Source organism: Zalophus californianus, chromosome 9 (assembly GCF_009762305.2).
Source record: "Zalophus californianus isolate mZalCal1 chromosome 9, mZalCal1.pri.v2, whole genome shotgun sequence".
Classification (NCBI taxonomy): Eukaryota; Metazoa; Chordata; class Mammalia; order Carnivora; family Otariidae; genus Zalophus; species Zalophus californianus.
Window position 1 is genome coordinate 31,300,161 of NC_045603.1, and position 14,847 is coordinate 31,315,007.

At 35.4% G+C, this 14,847-nt stretch overlaps 1 protein-coding gene across 4 annotated transcripts in view; it reads left to right on the forward strand.

The window, feature by feature from the left end:
- Positions 1-14,847, forward strand: part of KITLG (KIT ligand) — an 82,285-nt gene that overhangs the window by 53,420 nt on the left and 14,018 nt on the right. For 3 of the 4 annotated variants that reach the window (XM_027593462.1, XM_027593464.1, XM_027593463.1), the window contains 3 exons: positions 3,663-3,833; positions 6,208-6,367; positions 7,095-7,178. In XM_027593462.1, the coding sequence (XP_027449263.1) occupies positions 3,663-3,833; positions 6,208-6,367; positions 7,095-7,178 (415 nt within the window). The remainder of the gene's footprint in view (positions 1-3,662; positions 3,834-6,207; positions 6,368-7,094; positions 7,179-14,847) is intronic. The other variant, XM_027593465.1, reaches the window with a different exon arrangement.

The window sequence follows — 14,847 nt, forward strand, 5'->3', positions numbered from 1 at the left end:
AAGGAAAACCCAGACAGATTTTCCCTTTCAAAGCAAGGAGTATATTTTGTTTTGTAGGTATATATAGGTGAATGGAAAATTAAATTATATGTACTTCAAGAATTTGAGAGGCACCTCTTACCTCACTTCTTTGGCCTCCTGTGTGGTTTTATCAGCTTTCCTAATTCTTCACATTCTTCTCCTAAAATAGAGAACATTATTTGTATCTTACATTCTTCTGATGAATGTTGTGAGTTGATATTTATACAGAACTATTTAAGCTTAAAATGGTCTAAAGCTAAGGAATAGTGATAATAATGCCTATTATGAAGGCAAAAGGAAAAATTATATTCTGGAAACTTATAGCCTTCAATTATCCGTTTCCTAATCATAATCTTGGAAGAGTCAAGAAGCAGATCTATCATCTCACAAATGAAATACTGAGTTTCCTGTGTTTCATTCTCTTTGCAAATCATTGACTATATTTAATTAAAAGGAAAATATGAAATTGCTTGATGATCTAGTCAAAACTGGTTTTCTCTCTTGCAGACAGGTCAAAACTGGCTGATATTTAATTTTTTTTTCAGCCTCAGATCTATCTTTAATAAGTCCAAGAATCCTAAAAAGCTAACATGTAACTCTTTAAGCAAATTAATGAAAAGATAGAACTCTGAATTGATTATATGGTTTTTTCCAAGGAAATTTGGCAAGAATGAATAATGAATGAAATATAATTTACAAGATGTTTAGAAATGTGTTTTGCAGCAGTGTAGTAGTACAGAAGCTCATATCAGCTAGCAATGAATACTTCATAATTTTTAAAGGGCAAATTTTGGGCTAGGATTAGATGGTGAGATTTCCAGGATTTAACTGTAAGAAGTTAGAAGTTTAGGCTTGAGAATTTTGCTAGGAAATGTTGATTGCTTCAGCTGTTGATTAGGTATATGAAAGTTGGGGACCATGGGGGATGGGGACCATGGGTGGCCGTGAGAGAGTCGTCATAGCTAAATAAGAACTTGAATACAGAATGCAAACATAGAGTTCAGCTGAAAATAGAGATAAACAGAAGTGGTGGGAGTAAAGCACCCCAGAGTTCCCTGGTTAAAAATAAGAAACCTATAAACAAAATCTTTTCTACTTTAACCACAAAAAAGGAAAAAAAAAAAAAAAACCTGCTCACTTAAGGCACCCATACTGCAGAAACTAAAGGGAGTACCTTAGTTCAGAATAAGGGAATTTGATTTTGGTTCTTCTATGTCAGAAGATCTGAGGAAAGGATAGGCAAGCATGTTTATAAAGTGGAGTGAAGACAGAATTTAAAGAGACTGACACCTAGAATCAGCTTGCCACAGAAAAATTTGCACCATTACAACAGAATGAATTAATTGGGGAAGGCTGCCCTACCGTATAAATACTCTTCAAACAGTATTTGCAGTATGTGCTGTATCCCAGATTCTAGGAAATCTGCCCCTTGCTGACAGGGCTGACTATCTGAAAGGGAATTATCACTGTTTAAATGGATGGAGACTTGGAGAGCGATTCAGTCCCAAAGGAAAGACTGACATTTTGGAAAGAGACCTGTGAATGATGCAAATGTGAACTTACATGTGCTTGAGATAAGCACTGATTAAACAAAACAAAGAATCCATTCTGAACATACTTTGGAAACACATAGTCTTTGAGAACTTGGTTGATGAGTTGAGTGAAATGGCCTAATTGAACTAATTCCCATTTGGGGGTTTGTTTATTATACTTTTCTGAAGCCAGAGCCAACACTCCTGAACGTTTTGAATGACATTTAGTGCTTCCAGGAATTGGGGCTTACCAATTTGTAGATAAACCCATTTCCTTTTTGGCTGTGTTATATTAATTAAAACTGTTCTGTTAAATGAATAGAAGACGGCCCCCTTGTATAATTTAGGATAAATCACTTGGCCTCCCCCCATAGAGATATTCTGCTAGTAAGAAGAGAAATCAAGTTTAGTGGTTTGATTAATTTTACATGGCATCAGGTACACCCTATGATTATAATATTTTTATTACAGCAGAAGTTATTTTAAATTATTTAGGATCTTATACACCATGGCAATTATAGCTATCCCCAATCTTATTTTTCTCACTTGTTACATTTTAGCCAAGTTTAAAAAAAAATCAGAGATTCTACTTAAAAGATGTTTATGTAAGAAAACATGTTAAAGTATACAAAGTATATGAACTTATTTTAAGTAATGTTACACTAATTTAAAAAGTAGAATTTACTAATACATCAAGGAGATCTTTTTCCTGATAATCTAAACCTTTATTGGCCCAGAGCCATTTATAACAGAGGCTGGTATACCATACCCTGTAGGCCAGATCCAATCCACTGCCTGATTTTATATGGCCAGCCAGCTGAGATTGGTTTTTACAGATGAACATTTGTAGTCTGATAATCGAGAATACTTTGAAACCCAGCTGAACAAAATGTTGATCCAAAATAAAGAATTCCATTCTTATTGGTAGACCTATATTACAAAAGATTAAATTTGATTATTCTGCAAAAGACATTATATTCAATTATTATTACTACATTTTAATTTTATAATAAAAGTTTTGTAGAAATTTGTTTTCTCTGTATAAATGCCCACCTACATAATATCCTTTATTTTTGCCTCTTGGCATGCAAAACCTAAAATATTATCTAGCCCTTTACAGAAAGTGTAGACCCCTGACACAGAGTATTTTTTTCTCATTCATTTTTTATTCACTCATGCATTTGTTCAACAGTTAGTTTCTGAGCAACTTTCACATGCCAGAGACACTGTTCTAGGCCATATTAAAAAAAAAAATAGTGCCTTCATTAAAACTTACATTCAAATTATGTACATTATCTCCTCACAACTACCTTGTTCTGTTATTCCCATTCTACAGAGAGGTTCAGAGAATTTATGCAGATGTCTGGAGTTTCTTAGCCAGAATCGAACCCAGTTATACCTGACTGTACAGATTTGAGCTTCTAACCAATGGGCAGGGCTAGCTTCATGGGCAAGGCTCCGTGATTGGTTTACTACTCTGCTGTTACCATCTTGTAATCATTCATTCTTGAACAAAATTTGAACCAATAAACATGTTATCATTTTGCACTTGGCTCCACAAATTATGTAGCTGGTCCTGCTGCTAAGGCAAAAGTGCTTCTCTCAGAGACCACATTCCTGCCAGGGCTTTTGTTTGTTTGTTTGTTTTTTAGACATCCACATGAATTTATCTATGAAGAAGCCTTGAAATCTATCAAGCACTTTGGAAAAATAAGCTATTTTAATCCATTGTTTCATATTCCAGTTCACCAAAAGACTGTGAGTCCTTGAGGGCTAGGTAACTCCCTCTGCATAAAGCTTTTCTAAAAACGCTGTGAGTAAAATAAGTAAACCTTGTCAAGGGTAAGACTTGGCTTTGTATTTAATTTACTTCCATGGAAGAGCAACATTCTTTACCAGCAATACTTTGTTCAGGTCTTTATTCATTTGCAAATTTTGAAGCAGATGTTAAATCTGAGTTAAACAAAACACAAGAACTGACCTGTTCTGATATAAGGAAATTCTTTGTCCAGCAGGGACTGAAACATTGATGTCTTTAAAGAAGGGTACTCCAAGTTTACTGTATTTACAATAGATGCCTTTATCTTCCTTTCTTTCAATTTCTTGCAGCCTAGTCATTGTTGGATAAGCGTGATGGTGGAACAGTTGTCAGTCAGCTTAACTGATCTTCTGGACAAGTTTTCAAATATTTCTGAAGGCTTGAGTAATTACTCTATCATAGACAAACTTGTGAAAATAGTGGATGACCTTGTGGAGTGCATGGAAGAACACTCGTTTGAGGTAACTTTGTATTCTTTGGGATTGCTTCTTACTACTCTTCTCTAAGACCTATGCTGACCTAGGCAAGGGTGGCAATATCTTTATTTGTGAAATTTTTAATTTATAAATTTTTAATTAAAAAATTTTTTTAAGATGAGCACGGAAAATAGGTGGTTGTGGTCACACTGCAATACTGAAACATACATAAAGGCTTAGATGTCATTTAATATAAAAATTAAATTTATTCCCACTAAACATAAAAAAAATAGACCTTTATTTCGTGAATGAAGTCCTCATAACCCACCTTTTAGGTTACAAATGTTCATTTACATTTAAATGGAAAATTGTCTATAATGAACACTTAGATCTCCTATCCATAGTAATCATGTCACAACAATGAAGTGCATTTTAACATCTCCAGGTCATTTGATGACTAGTTGTTACCAGCTTCAGAATGTGGGCGTGGCAGTGCTGTGAGATTGAACTTTATTGACAAGGCAGTGTATAGAGATCGAGAATGAGGTGTTAGAGTTCAAATCCTGACTCTGTCACTAGTTACCTTTGTGAACTTAACCTCTCTGTGTTCACATTCTTTATGCCTAGAATGAGGACAATGACAGGATCCATCTCATGGAGTTGACATTAGATGATTTGTGATTAGTGCCTTGGTACCATGTCTGGCAAAATAAATCCTAATAAACATTTTTATTATTATTTTAGAATACCACAAAATAGATCTTGGGAGACTTGCTTTAGCATAGAGTTCACAATTCAGTGTCTACCCTCCAGGCCTTCTAGATGTTTAAACCTAAGGTTTTAAATATCATTCTGTACTTTTAAATACTTCCTTCTCATCCAAATTCAATTTCTCTTTAAGACCCAATATCCATCCCATGTGTGTTCAAACTCAGAATTCTTACTGTGCTAAGAGACTCCTCACTACATTTCATCACTTCTATTGCTTTACTTTTTAATTTCTAAATTGGTGTGTCTTACAGTCTATGACATCTTAGAGTCCACATGTCTTTTTATATCATATTAGTACAAATAGTGTTCTGATGGCAATGATAAGAGGTAGAGGTCACAAAAAGTAGGGCATATGAGGAACAGTGTCATGAAGGAAATAATCCGCCCACTGGGGCTTGAAAGATGAGTTAAGTGTTAGGTAAATGGTGATGTCAAGAAGATCATCCCAAATACTGAAGAGTATATATTTACTAATCATGGCACTGTGGCTAGAACCCAGGTGGTATTTCTTTGTTGTCTTGGAGATGGAGTTAATATGTATAACGCACTTAGTGTAGTACATAGCAAATGCTACATAGGTGTTATTATTACCTACTTTTATTTATAGATAATCATGCATGTATGAATTCCTAAAATATAGTCTGGTTTGCTTTCTTGGGGAATTTCTAGAAATTAATCATACTCTTTATTCTTTTATAACTTGGTTCTTTTGCTCAGCATTATGTTTATAAGATATATCCACTTTGAGGCATATAGCTGAAATTAAGTTTTTCCTGCTTATAGAGTGGACTTAATATACCAATATTTATTAAACCACTCTTTTTTTTCTTCATTTAAATTCAATTGACCAACATATAGTACATCATTAGTTTCAAAAGTAGAGTTCAGTTATTCATCAGTTGCTTGTAACACCCAGTGCTCATCACATCACATGTCCTCCTTAATGCCCATCACCCAGTTAACACATCCTCACCCACCTCCCCTCCAGCAACCCTCAGTTGGTTTCCTATAGTTAAGAGTCTCTCATGATTTAACCACTCTTCTGTTGTTTGATGTAAGGGTTATATAACACTGTTGCTAAGAACTTTCTTGTATGTCTCCTGATGCATATGTGCCAGAGCTTCTCTATAGAGTATTCACCTAAAAGTGGAATTTCTGGGTTACAAAATGGGCACGTGTCCAATCTTACCAGATGATACCAAATGCACCAATTTATATCATTCCACCAGTATATAAGAGTCCCCTTTGTTCCATATTCTTGCCAATATTTAGTATCATCAGACTTTCTAATTTTGGGCTGTTTGGAGCATGTGTTATAGAGGGGTATTTTTTTTTTTAATGAGGAATAATTATTTTAATGAGCATTTCTAAAGAACAGTGTCTCTAATTTCTTGCTAACATTATTTTGTTTTGATGTTCTATTCACCTTACCCCCACCACCACTCCATTCCTTTATCTAGAGTTGAGCCCCAGACCAAACTGGATGGGATCACTATCTTGTAGTACCAATTTGAATTATGTGTGATACAACAGTTGTCTAAAAGTGTTAGTTTTACTTGAATCTTTGGGGAATGTATTTATAGTCTATTACCTTGACATCAGTTAAATCTGTAAACTATCTGAAAAATATAATCCTGTTTTCTTCTAGAATGTAAAAAAAACACCTAAGAGCCCAGAACACAGGCATTTTACCCCTGAAGAATTCTTCAGAATTTTTAATAGATCCATTGATGCCCTCAAGGACTTGGAGACCGTGGCATCTAAAACTAGTGAATGTGTGGTTTCTTCAACATTAAGTCCTGAAAAAGGTAAGACATATAAGCATTTCCAATTTAAATGCCAAAAGCAAGCTTGAATCTTGTATGTGTAGGTAAGAATCTACCTCTGACTCAAATATATGTGTAGCTAGAGAAAGATGTATGTGCATATATCTAATACAAAGACATATATCAATGGCATGAAAGAAGTGATCAGTTGATTTGTTGGTTTTCAAACCAAAGCAGCACTCATCATTTTCAAATATACGAATTTTGTGTGGGTAAACAATATGGGATACAGTGACTCATTTTTTATCTGATAATTTGCTAGTATTGTGTAGTGTATGTTATTCTTCATCTTCAGTTTTCTTAATGTCCCCTTTTCAAATCTTTTCCTTAAGGTCTACCTCTGAGTCATGAATTCTGATCTTCACCAGTTACTCTGTATTGAGACCTTTTATCCCACTGGGTCCCTGTAGTACAAAATCTACTTCCATTGCTTTTTTTTTTTTTTTTTTTTAAGACTAATTACCAACAATTTGTGTTACTTAGATTTATTAACATATGTAGGCAACGAATCTTTGTTCTATAAGGTGACTGTGATGAATTTCTTAATAAAAATAGAACAGGACCCAGTAAGAAATAAATAGGATCTGAATAATCAAAATTGGGGAAGCAGACCTTGAAAGTACTCTGGTATTGCACTTCAACCTTTTGCACACTCTGTAATTTATGTAAATCACCATGCAACACTGACACATTATTGCTTTCTATTTAGATTCCAGAGTCAGTGTCACAAAACCATTTATGTTACCCCCTGTTGCAGCCAGCTCCCTTAGGAATGACAGCAGTAGCAGTAATAGTAAGTACATACGTCTGATTTAATGCATGCATGGCTCCAGTTAGCACCTATGGGAGTATTGCATGGGCTTTGAAGGAAATTTCTGCAATTATTACTATTAATACTGTTCTGTTACTGTTCTTCCTGTTATCGTCTTCCTGAGAATTATTAGGTTTGTATGTAAGTGATGAATCACTAAACTCTACTCCTGAAATCAGTATTACACTATATGTTAACTAACTAGAATTTAAATAAAAATTTGGGGGCACCTGGGTAGCTCAGTTTCTTAAGCATCTAACTCTTGGTTTGGCTCAGCTCCTTATCTCAGGGTCGTGAGATTGAGCCCCACATGGGCTCCTCACTCAGCTCAAAGTTGGCTTGAGATTCTCTATCCCTCTGCCCCTCCCACTTGTGTGCTCTCTCTCTCTCTCTAATATAAATAAATAAATCTTCTTTAAAAATTTTTTTAAATAAATAAATATTAGCTTTGTAGAAATGGGTTTCCCTACCACTCAAGATGATCTCTAGAAAATTGGGTCAAAATCTGCTGAGATTATTTTAAATAAGTCATATAATTACTTTTAGAAATATAATTTAAGCTTTATTCATTGTCAACTTAATATATTTGTTGTGGAATTTGCCTGACAAAAATGGAATTTGAAAATTGAAAGTATAGATGTCCGTTGTATAGAATTCCAAGGATATTTTCAGTTTTGTATATATCAGTATTTACTATTATGTGTTTGTATGTCTGATGATTTTATTTACTATATAGAGGAGAATATGCTTCTTTGCCTGAAATTTCTGTCTTCTTTGACTAGGAACCCAATTTCCTGGAAGTCTAATGTCCCCTTTTCAAATACAGGCAAGGTCATTATAAAGGTCATTGGATTTTACTAAATATTCTGATCCTCTAGTTTCATGGAAGCTGTAGAAGGAAAAAAATTCATCCTATGATCTTAGCTAAGAATGTCATCCCTGAAGACTTAGTAATTGGGCACTGTCATATGTTCAGGGACATAGAGGACCTACCTATAAAAAGGAGTGATCAGTTTAGTACAAATCCACAATAGCAATTCTGCAATTCAGAAATTTTTTAAAAACCTCTAAAATCCATTTGTTTTGGAATTTTTGCCACCAAAACCTGACCTGACCTAAACTGAGATAAGGCTATTTATCGTCTTTTTCTTTCTAAATGTGAATATTTATAGATTTCACTACAGAAATATTGTGTTTGATTACAGTGTGCTACCTAGACTTCACTGAGGATATTATATACAATATCTGTAAGACAGAACCTTCTAAAATATGAAATTCTGAATTACAAAACACATCAGATCTGAAAAGTTTTGAAAAGGGACTGTGTGTTAGCCAGTTAAGGTCTTTCTTATTAACTACTGATTTTATTTCATTAATCTTTTCAAAGATGCAACTTTTGGCTTCTTAATTTATATTTCATTGATTTCTAATCTTTATTATTTCCTTCTTTTTACTTTGGGTTTAGTTTGTTCAGCTAAGTTGTAGCTTAAGTTCTTAAGGTAGAAAAATTTAATTAGTGATTTAAACCATTCTAATTTTCTGATATAAGCACTTAAAGTTATAAATTTTCTTGTAAGCAACTTTAGTTGCATCCCACACACTTTGATATGTTGTGTTTCCATTATCATTTCTTTAAAAATATTTTTTAATTCTCAATGTGATTTCTTCTTTGATTCATGGGTAATATCAAAGTGGGTTATTTAATGTCTAAAAATATGTGGTTTTTCTAGATAACTTATTGGTTTCTAAATTCTATTGTCAGAAAATATGCACTGTAATATTTCAAAATTTATTGAAACATGTGTATCATTCAAACATCGAGCGTAGCATTCTCAAATTTGATCAAAATGGCTGATAGTGTTCAGATCTTCTATATGCTTATTAAATTTTTGTCTAATTTTTTATCAGTTACTAAGAGAAGAGCATTAAAAATCTTTTGCTTGTGAATTTGGCCATTTCTCCTTTTGATTATGAGTTTTCACTTTATATATTTTGAAGCTGTATTATAAGGTGGTTATAATTATTGTTATGGGTTCCCTGATTAACAGACCTTTATACTGTTAGTGAAATATTTGTCATTACCTCTGCTAGAGTAGTTTGTCTTGAAGTGTATTTTGTCTACAATAGTGGAGCCAGTTTTTCTTATACTCCCTGTTTTCATGGTATACCTTTCTTCTTTTCAACCTACTGTCTTTATTTTTAAAGAACATCTCTGGTAGACAGTATATAGTTGGGCCTTGCTATTTTAGCTAGGCTGTCTTTGACTTTCAATTAGAGTGTGTTATCCATTTATATTTAATATAGTTATTGGTATGGTTGGATTTGGGCCTACCATTTTGTTTCCTATTTGCCTCATTTGTTTATTTATCCTTTCCAGGTCGATTTTGGGTTAATTTTTTTTTCATTTTATTTTCAACAGATCTCTGCATTGTTTTATGGTTGTTTTAGGAATTACAATATACATCTTGCAATGTTCTACTTAATGTAGCACTTAAGAAAAAATGTGAGAATTATCTTTTGTGCTATGTTAACATATAGATCTAGGTTATAAGCCTCACAATAGTCTTATAATTATTGCTTTAAACTATCCTATGTCTTTTTTAAAAAGCAAAAGAATATAGTTGTTTTCTATATTTACCCATATATTATTTCTTAAATTCTGCATTCCCTCTTGTAAACCCAACTTTCCATCCAGTACTAATTCCTTTCAGGCTGATCCTTTAGCATTTCTTGTAGTGTAAATCTACTGGTAACATCTTTTTTTTTTTCTTTTAATTAAAAAATGTCTTTAGGGGCACCTGGGTGGCTCAGTGTTAAGCGGCCGACCCTTGATCTCAGCTCAGGTATTGCTCTCCTGGTCATGTGTTCGGGCCCCACATTGGGCTCTGTGCTGGGTGTGAAGCCTACATAAGGAAAAAAAAAAAAAAAAAACATGTCTTCAGTATTGCAGGTGCTTTTTACTAGATATGGAATTCTGGGTTCACAGAATTTTTTTTCAGTCCTTTAAAGATGTCACTCAATTGTCTTCCTGCTTTTATTGTTTCTGACAAAAAGGCATTCAGAGTTTATATTTGTTCTAATATGTACTGGGTCATTTTTTTCCCTCTGCCTTTCAAAATTTTCCTGTGTAGTAGTTTGACTAAGGTGTACCTAGGACTGGGGTTTTTTGTATTTTTTTTCTTTTGCTTTTTGTCAAGCTTCTTTGATATATAAGTGCATTTACCCCAAAATTTGGAGAAAAATTTTCCATAACTTTTTCAAATATTTTTTCTTCATTTTCTCTCCTCTCCAGGAATCACACATAGTATATTTAATCACACACATACCAATCACACATATATTAGGTAGTTTAATATTGTCTCACAGATCATAGAGGTTTTGTTCAGATTTTTTTCCCTCTCCCTAGTCCCTCTGTTCACCAAATGCATAATTTCTACTTATTTGTTTTCAAGTTTCCTGGCTCTTCTGCCATCTGTAAGCTGCTGAACTTTTCATCCATACATTTTTTTTTTTGCTGTTTTTAATTTTTTTTTTTTTTGGACCAGTTTATGGTTCATAGCAAAATTGAGGGAAGGGTACAGAGATTTCCCACACACCCCCTGCCCACACCTATGTGCATCCTCTCCTGTTATCAGCATCCCCCACAGAGAGGTACGTTTGTTAAAATTGATAAACCTTCATGGACACATCATAGCCATTCAAAGTACCTATTTTACATAGGGTTCACTCTTGGTGCTATATATTCTGTGGGTTTGGATCTAGTACATTTTTTCATTGCTAAGTTTGTATTTTATATTCTAGAATTTGTATTTAATTCTTTTTATATTTTCCTGCTGAGATTTTCCATCTGCATATTCATTATGATAATATTTTCTTTTTTGGCCCCTGGATATACAGTTGACCTTAGAACAACAAGGGCTTGAACCATGTGGGTCCACTTATAAACAGATCTTTACAGTACTATAAATGTATTTTCTCACGATTTTCTTAACATTTTCTTTAGATTATTTTAAGAATACAGTGTATATAATAGATATACATGCAAAATATGTTCTAATTGTTATTGGTAAGGCTTCCAGTGAACAGTAGGCTATTAGTAGTTAAGTTTTAGGGGAGTCAAAGTTATATGTAGATTTCAACTGTGCAAGAGCTTGGTGCCCCTAACCTCTGCATTGTTCAAGGGTCAACTGTAGTACTAAAGCTCTGAAGTTCTTGTCTCCTAATCTCAACATCTAGGTTATCTCAGGGTTGGTGTGTATTGACTGCTTTTTTCCCCCTGATTATGGGTCACATTTCCTTTACATGGGTAGTAATTTTTGAATACATGCTGGATGTTGTGGATACTATGTTTATGAGAATGCAGATTTTGAGCATTACTTTAGAGACTTTTGAGTTTTGTACAGATGGGCAGTTCAGTTAGTGGCAGATTATCTTTATTTTCCTTCCCAATCTTGTTTTTAAGCTTTCTTAGAGGGAAGGGGGAGAGTAGGCTTATTTTAAGGCATGGAGTTTCTGAGATACCTCTTGAATGCCTAGAAAATCTCCCCATTCTTGCTTGTCAGAGCCCCTTTGTCTCTGATTGACTGTCAAGGTCATAGCTTCCCAGGTATTGTTTATTACCAGGTTTTATGAAGACTCTTCCTTTGGATGTACAGCTTATTTTTTTTTAATGATAAATTCTTATTTATTGAAAGATATCCAGTTGAGAAATAGAGAAATAATTGTTAGGTGGGCATATATGGCACCTGATTATGATTAAGTTCCACTAATTCATATTTCCAAATTATACTTTCTGCTAAATCCAGAGCATTATATTCATTCAGCAGTGGTAGGAAGCATTGATTTTTTTTTTTTTTTTAATGTCCATCCTCTTGATAAAGCAGTGTAACATTAGGAACATTTAGTAGAGTCATTTTCTACCATTTGAGTACGTGATACTCTAATGTTGAGAAATCAAGTCTAAGTCTAGGATATTTAGACTGATTATTTGTGATATACAAAACTCGAGTCAGTTATGTAAATCCAGTAGTTGTACCTGGCTTTCACCTTCTTTATGTTGAAATTTTCCATCATTTATGGCTTGTCCCAAGCACAAAATCCTGAGCAATGGGATACCAGGTAATGAAATCATGGTAGCAGGAGCAGTGTGCTTTTACACACTGTTCAGGAGGCCATGGATTTATCTATAAGTTCTTTTCTTTCTTCTGTAGTATCATTACATATTTTATCAGATATATTACCTGTAGTAGGTGTAGCCTGGGGAGTCACAGTGTGTCCAAACCCTTGGTAGTGACCCATGGGTGAAGGTGGTACAGAAGAGGCAACAGAAATTGCATCTTGTGAGGATGAAGATAACAAGCTTTTATGTTCATTTTGATCTTGATCCTCAGGAAAAAACTTTTTCCTAGGATGTCCCATGACAGTCCTTCCAACATGCCTTACTTGTTCAGAAATATCATCCCTAATATCTGAAACATCCCACATGGCAAGAAAGGAATCAAAGCATGGACCCTCTTCTGCTTCTTGGACATATGGTTTATATGAGAAAGTGTAGTGATGAGCAATAGCAGCAAGGAACATCTCAATACAGATGATAAAGTCCTGGAGTCCTGTAGCCACAGCTTCTACAGTTTGCCATTCCCATGTATGCTTTTCAGAAATAATGCCAACTTTTACCAACAAAGCAATAACTACTGCTTGCCAAAAAGAAACAAAAACCACCAGTTTTACACAAAGAAATTTGCCAACAGGTTGGATTGGACTCAGTTCTTCCTTCAGTACTTTATAAAATAGGAGCGGACAATACATGGCAAACAATTGTGATATGTTGTTTATTATAACCAAATAAGTCCAAGCATTTGAAAAGCTAAAGTTCCCTTCATCATATATACCAAGCAGCTCACAGATTAAAGCAACAATAGTGGTGAATGGTCTGACCACTGTATACTGCAAAATACCCAGTTTGCACCTAAATAGCAATACTTCTCCCATAGTCCATGGTGGACAGCAACATAAAGGAGGGAAATGTTTCTGCTGATCTTTGGCTTCAAGGATTAATACCAGATTTGGATACCGGTTAGTTAGATAATTGGTAAGGAATCCCATAAAGTTGTAAATGACATAAGCTTCGTAACATTCTCTGCAGGTATCCACATATATTGCAATGCTGGGATATTTCAAAGCTATCCAACTATCTAAACTGTATATGGGTACCATCCAAAGAATCATTATTTGTTTTGTAGTTCCGGTTGTGTATAATATACTAAATGTTGCAGTATCACCCAAAGGGATATAGGTATAGTCAATAGCAAAAAGATTCCAGCAATAAACCAAGCCTTGGTGTGTATTCCAACCTCCAGCTTCTGTAATTCCCACATGCATAGAGGAACCGCAACCACTATGGACACCGGGTAGATGACCACCGCTAAAGGTCGAATCCACTGTCTCCAGTTCCTCCAGGTACAAGTGCAAGGCATGTTTCCGCATAAATCAGCTCCAAGTAGCAAGGAAAAAGAGCTCGAAGGAGATTGTCATGGGGAGCCCTGTTATTTGGCTGTTTTGTCAACTCGCATGCTACAGAGAAACAGCTGTTGGGCGACTTTACCAGCAGCTCGAGTTGCCTCCTCGGCCCGTGTTGTGCTTTCTGCTGCTGTTACCGCAACTGCGGCTGCTCAGGGTGCTACCAGGGAGCAGTGCGGACAGCATCCTTTCTTGCCTGCCCCGCATCTACCCAGCTTTTCCGCGGTGGAATCCCCGGGCGGAGCCGCTGCCCTCACCTGGGTATCGCCCAGAGCTCCGCCTGCACCATGGCCTCGAGGACAGCGGCGCCTACCAGGACCGACTTCTAAACACCCTGCACACAGTTCGGTTCCGCCCCGCAGCTGCCTGCCCACTTGCTCTTTTCTTGGGAGGTGGAGCTTCCTCCCTCCCGTACCGCAGGCGTCTCTTGGCCCGATTCTGTTGGCAGATAAGAGGGGAGGACTGAAACCCGCTGGCCCCAGGATTTCCCTGTACAGCTTATTTTTTTTAACCAATGACAAGGAGATTCCTCCAGAGATTTCTGGTGCTCCTTTTCTGCATAGCTCCTTTTCTGCACAGCACCAGTAACCCTGCCCCACAAACTCCAGCCACATCTGCATCCCTGAACTTCAGTCTCTGATTCCCTATCTCAGTGAGACCACTGAACCCTAATTGGCTTCTATCTTCCATACCTCCCAGCCAGAAAGTGAAGACAATCATGGGCCTCACCATGTGTTTTTACTCTCTTAGGGATTACATTTTTGAGCTACCTGTTGTCTAATGAATGAAAATAACTGCCTCAAATAATTTGTCTAGTATAATAATTATTTAGGTTGGGGAGGCTAACCTGCTATTATCATGGTTGGAAGCAAAAGTCTTTTCTACTTACCTCAAAAGACAAATGAATATAAAACACATACTTTTTTTTTTATTACAAAATGAATGGTCAGCCTTCTTTTTTCTTTGTTTTGCTTTCCTTTTTTTTTTCCTTTTTGTAGAAAAGTATGGGTCTTGCATAATTTGCTGCTTTTTGTCAGGAGACATCACTCATCAATATGGCACTTAGATACCCATGCGCAAAGATTAGCTCTTGTAGAGCTTACGTTTTTGTAAGAGAAACAGTCCTTGTATT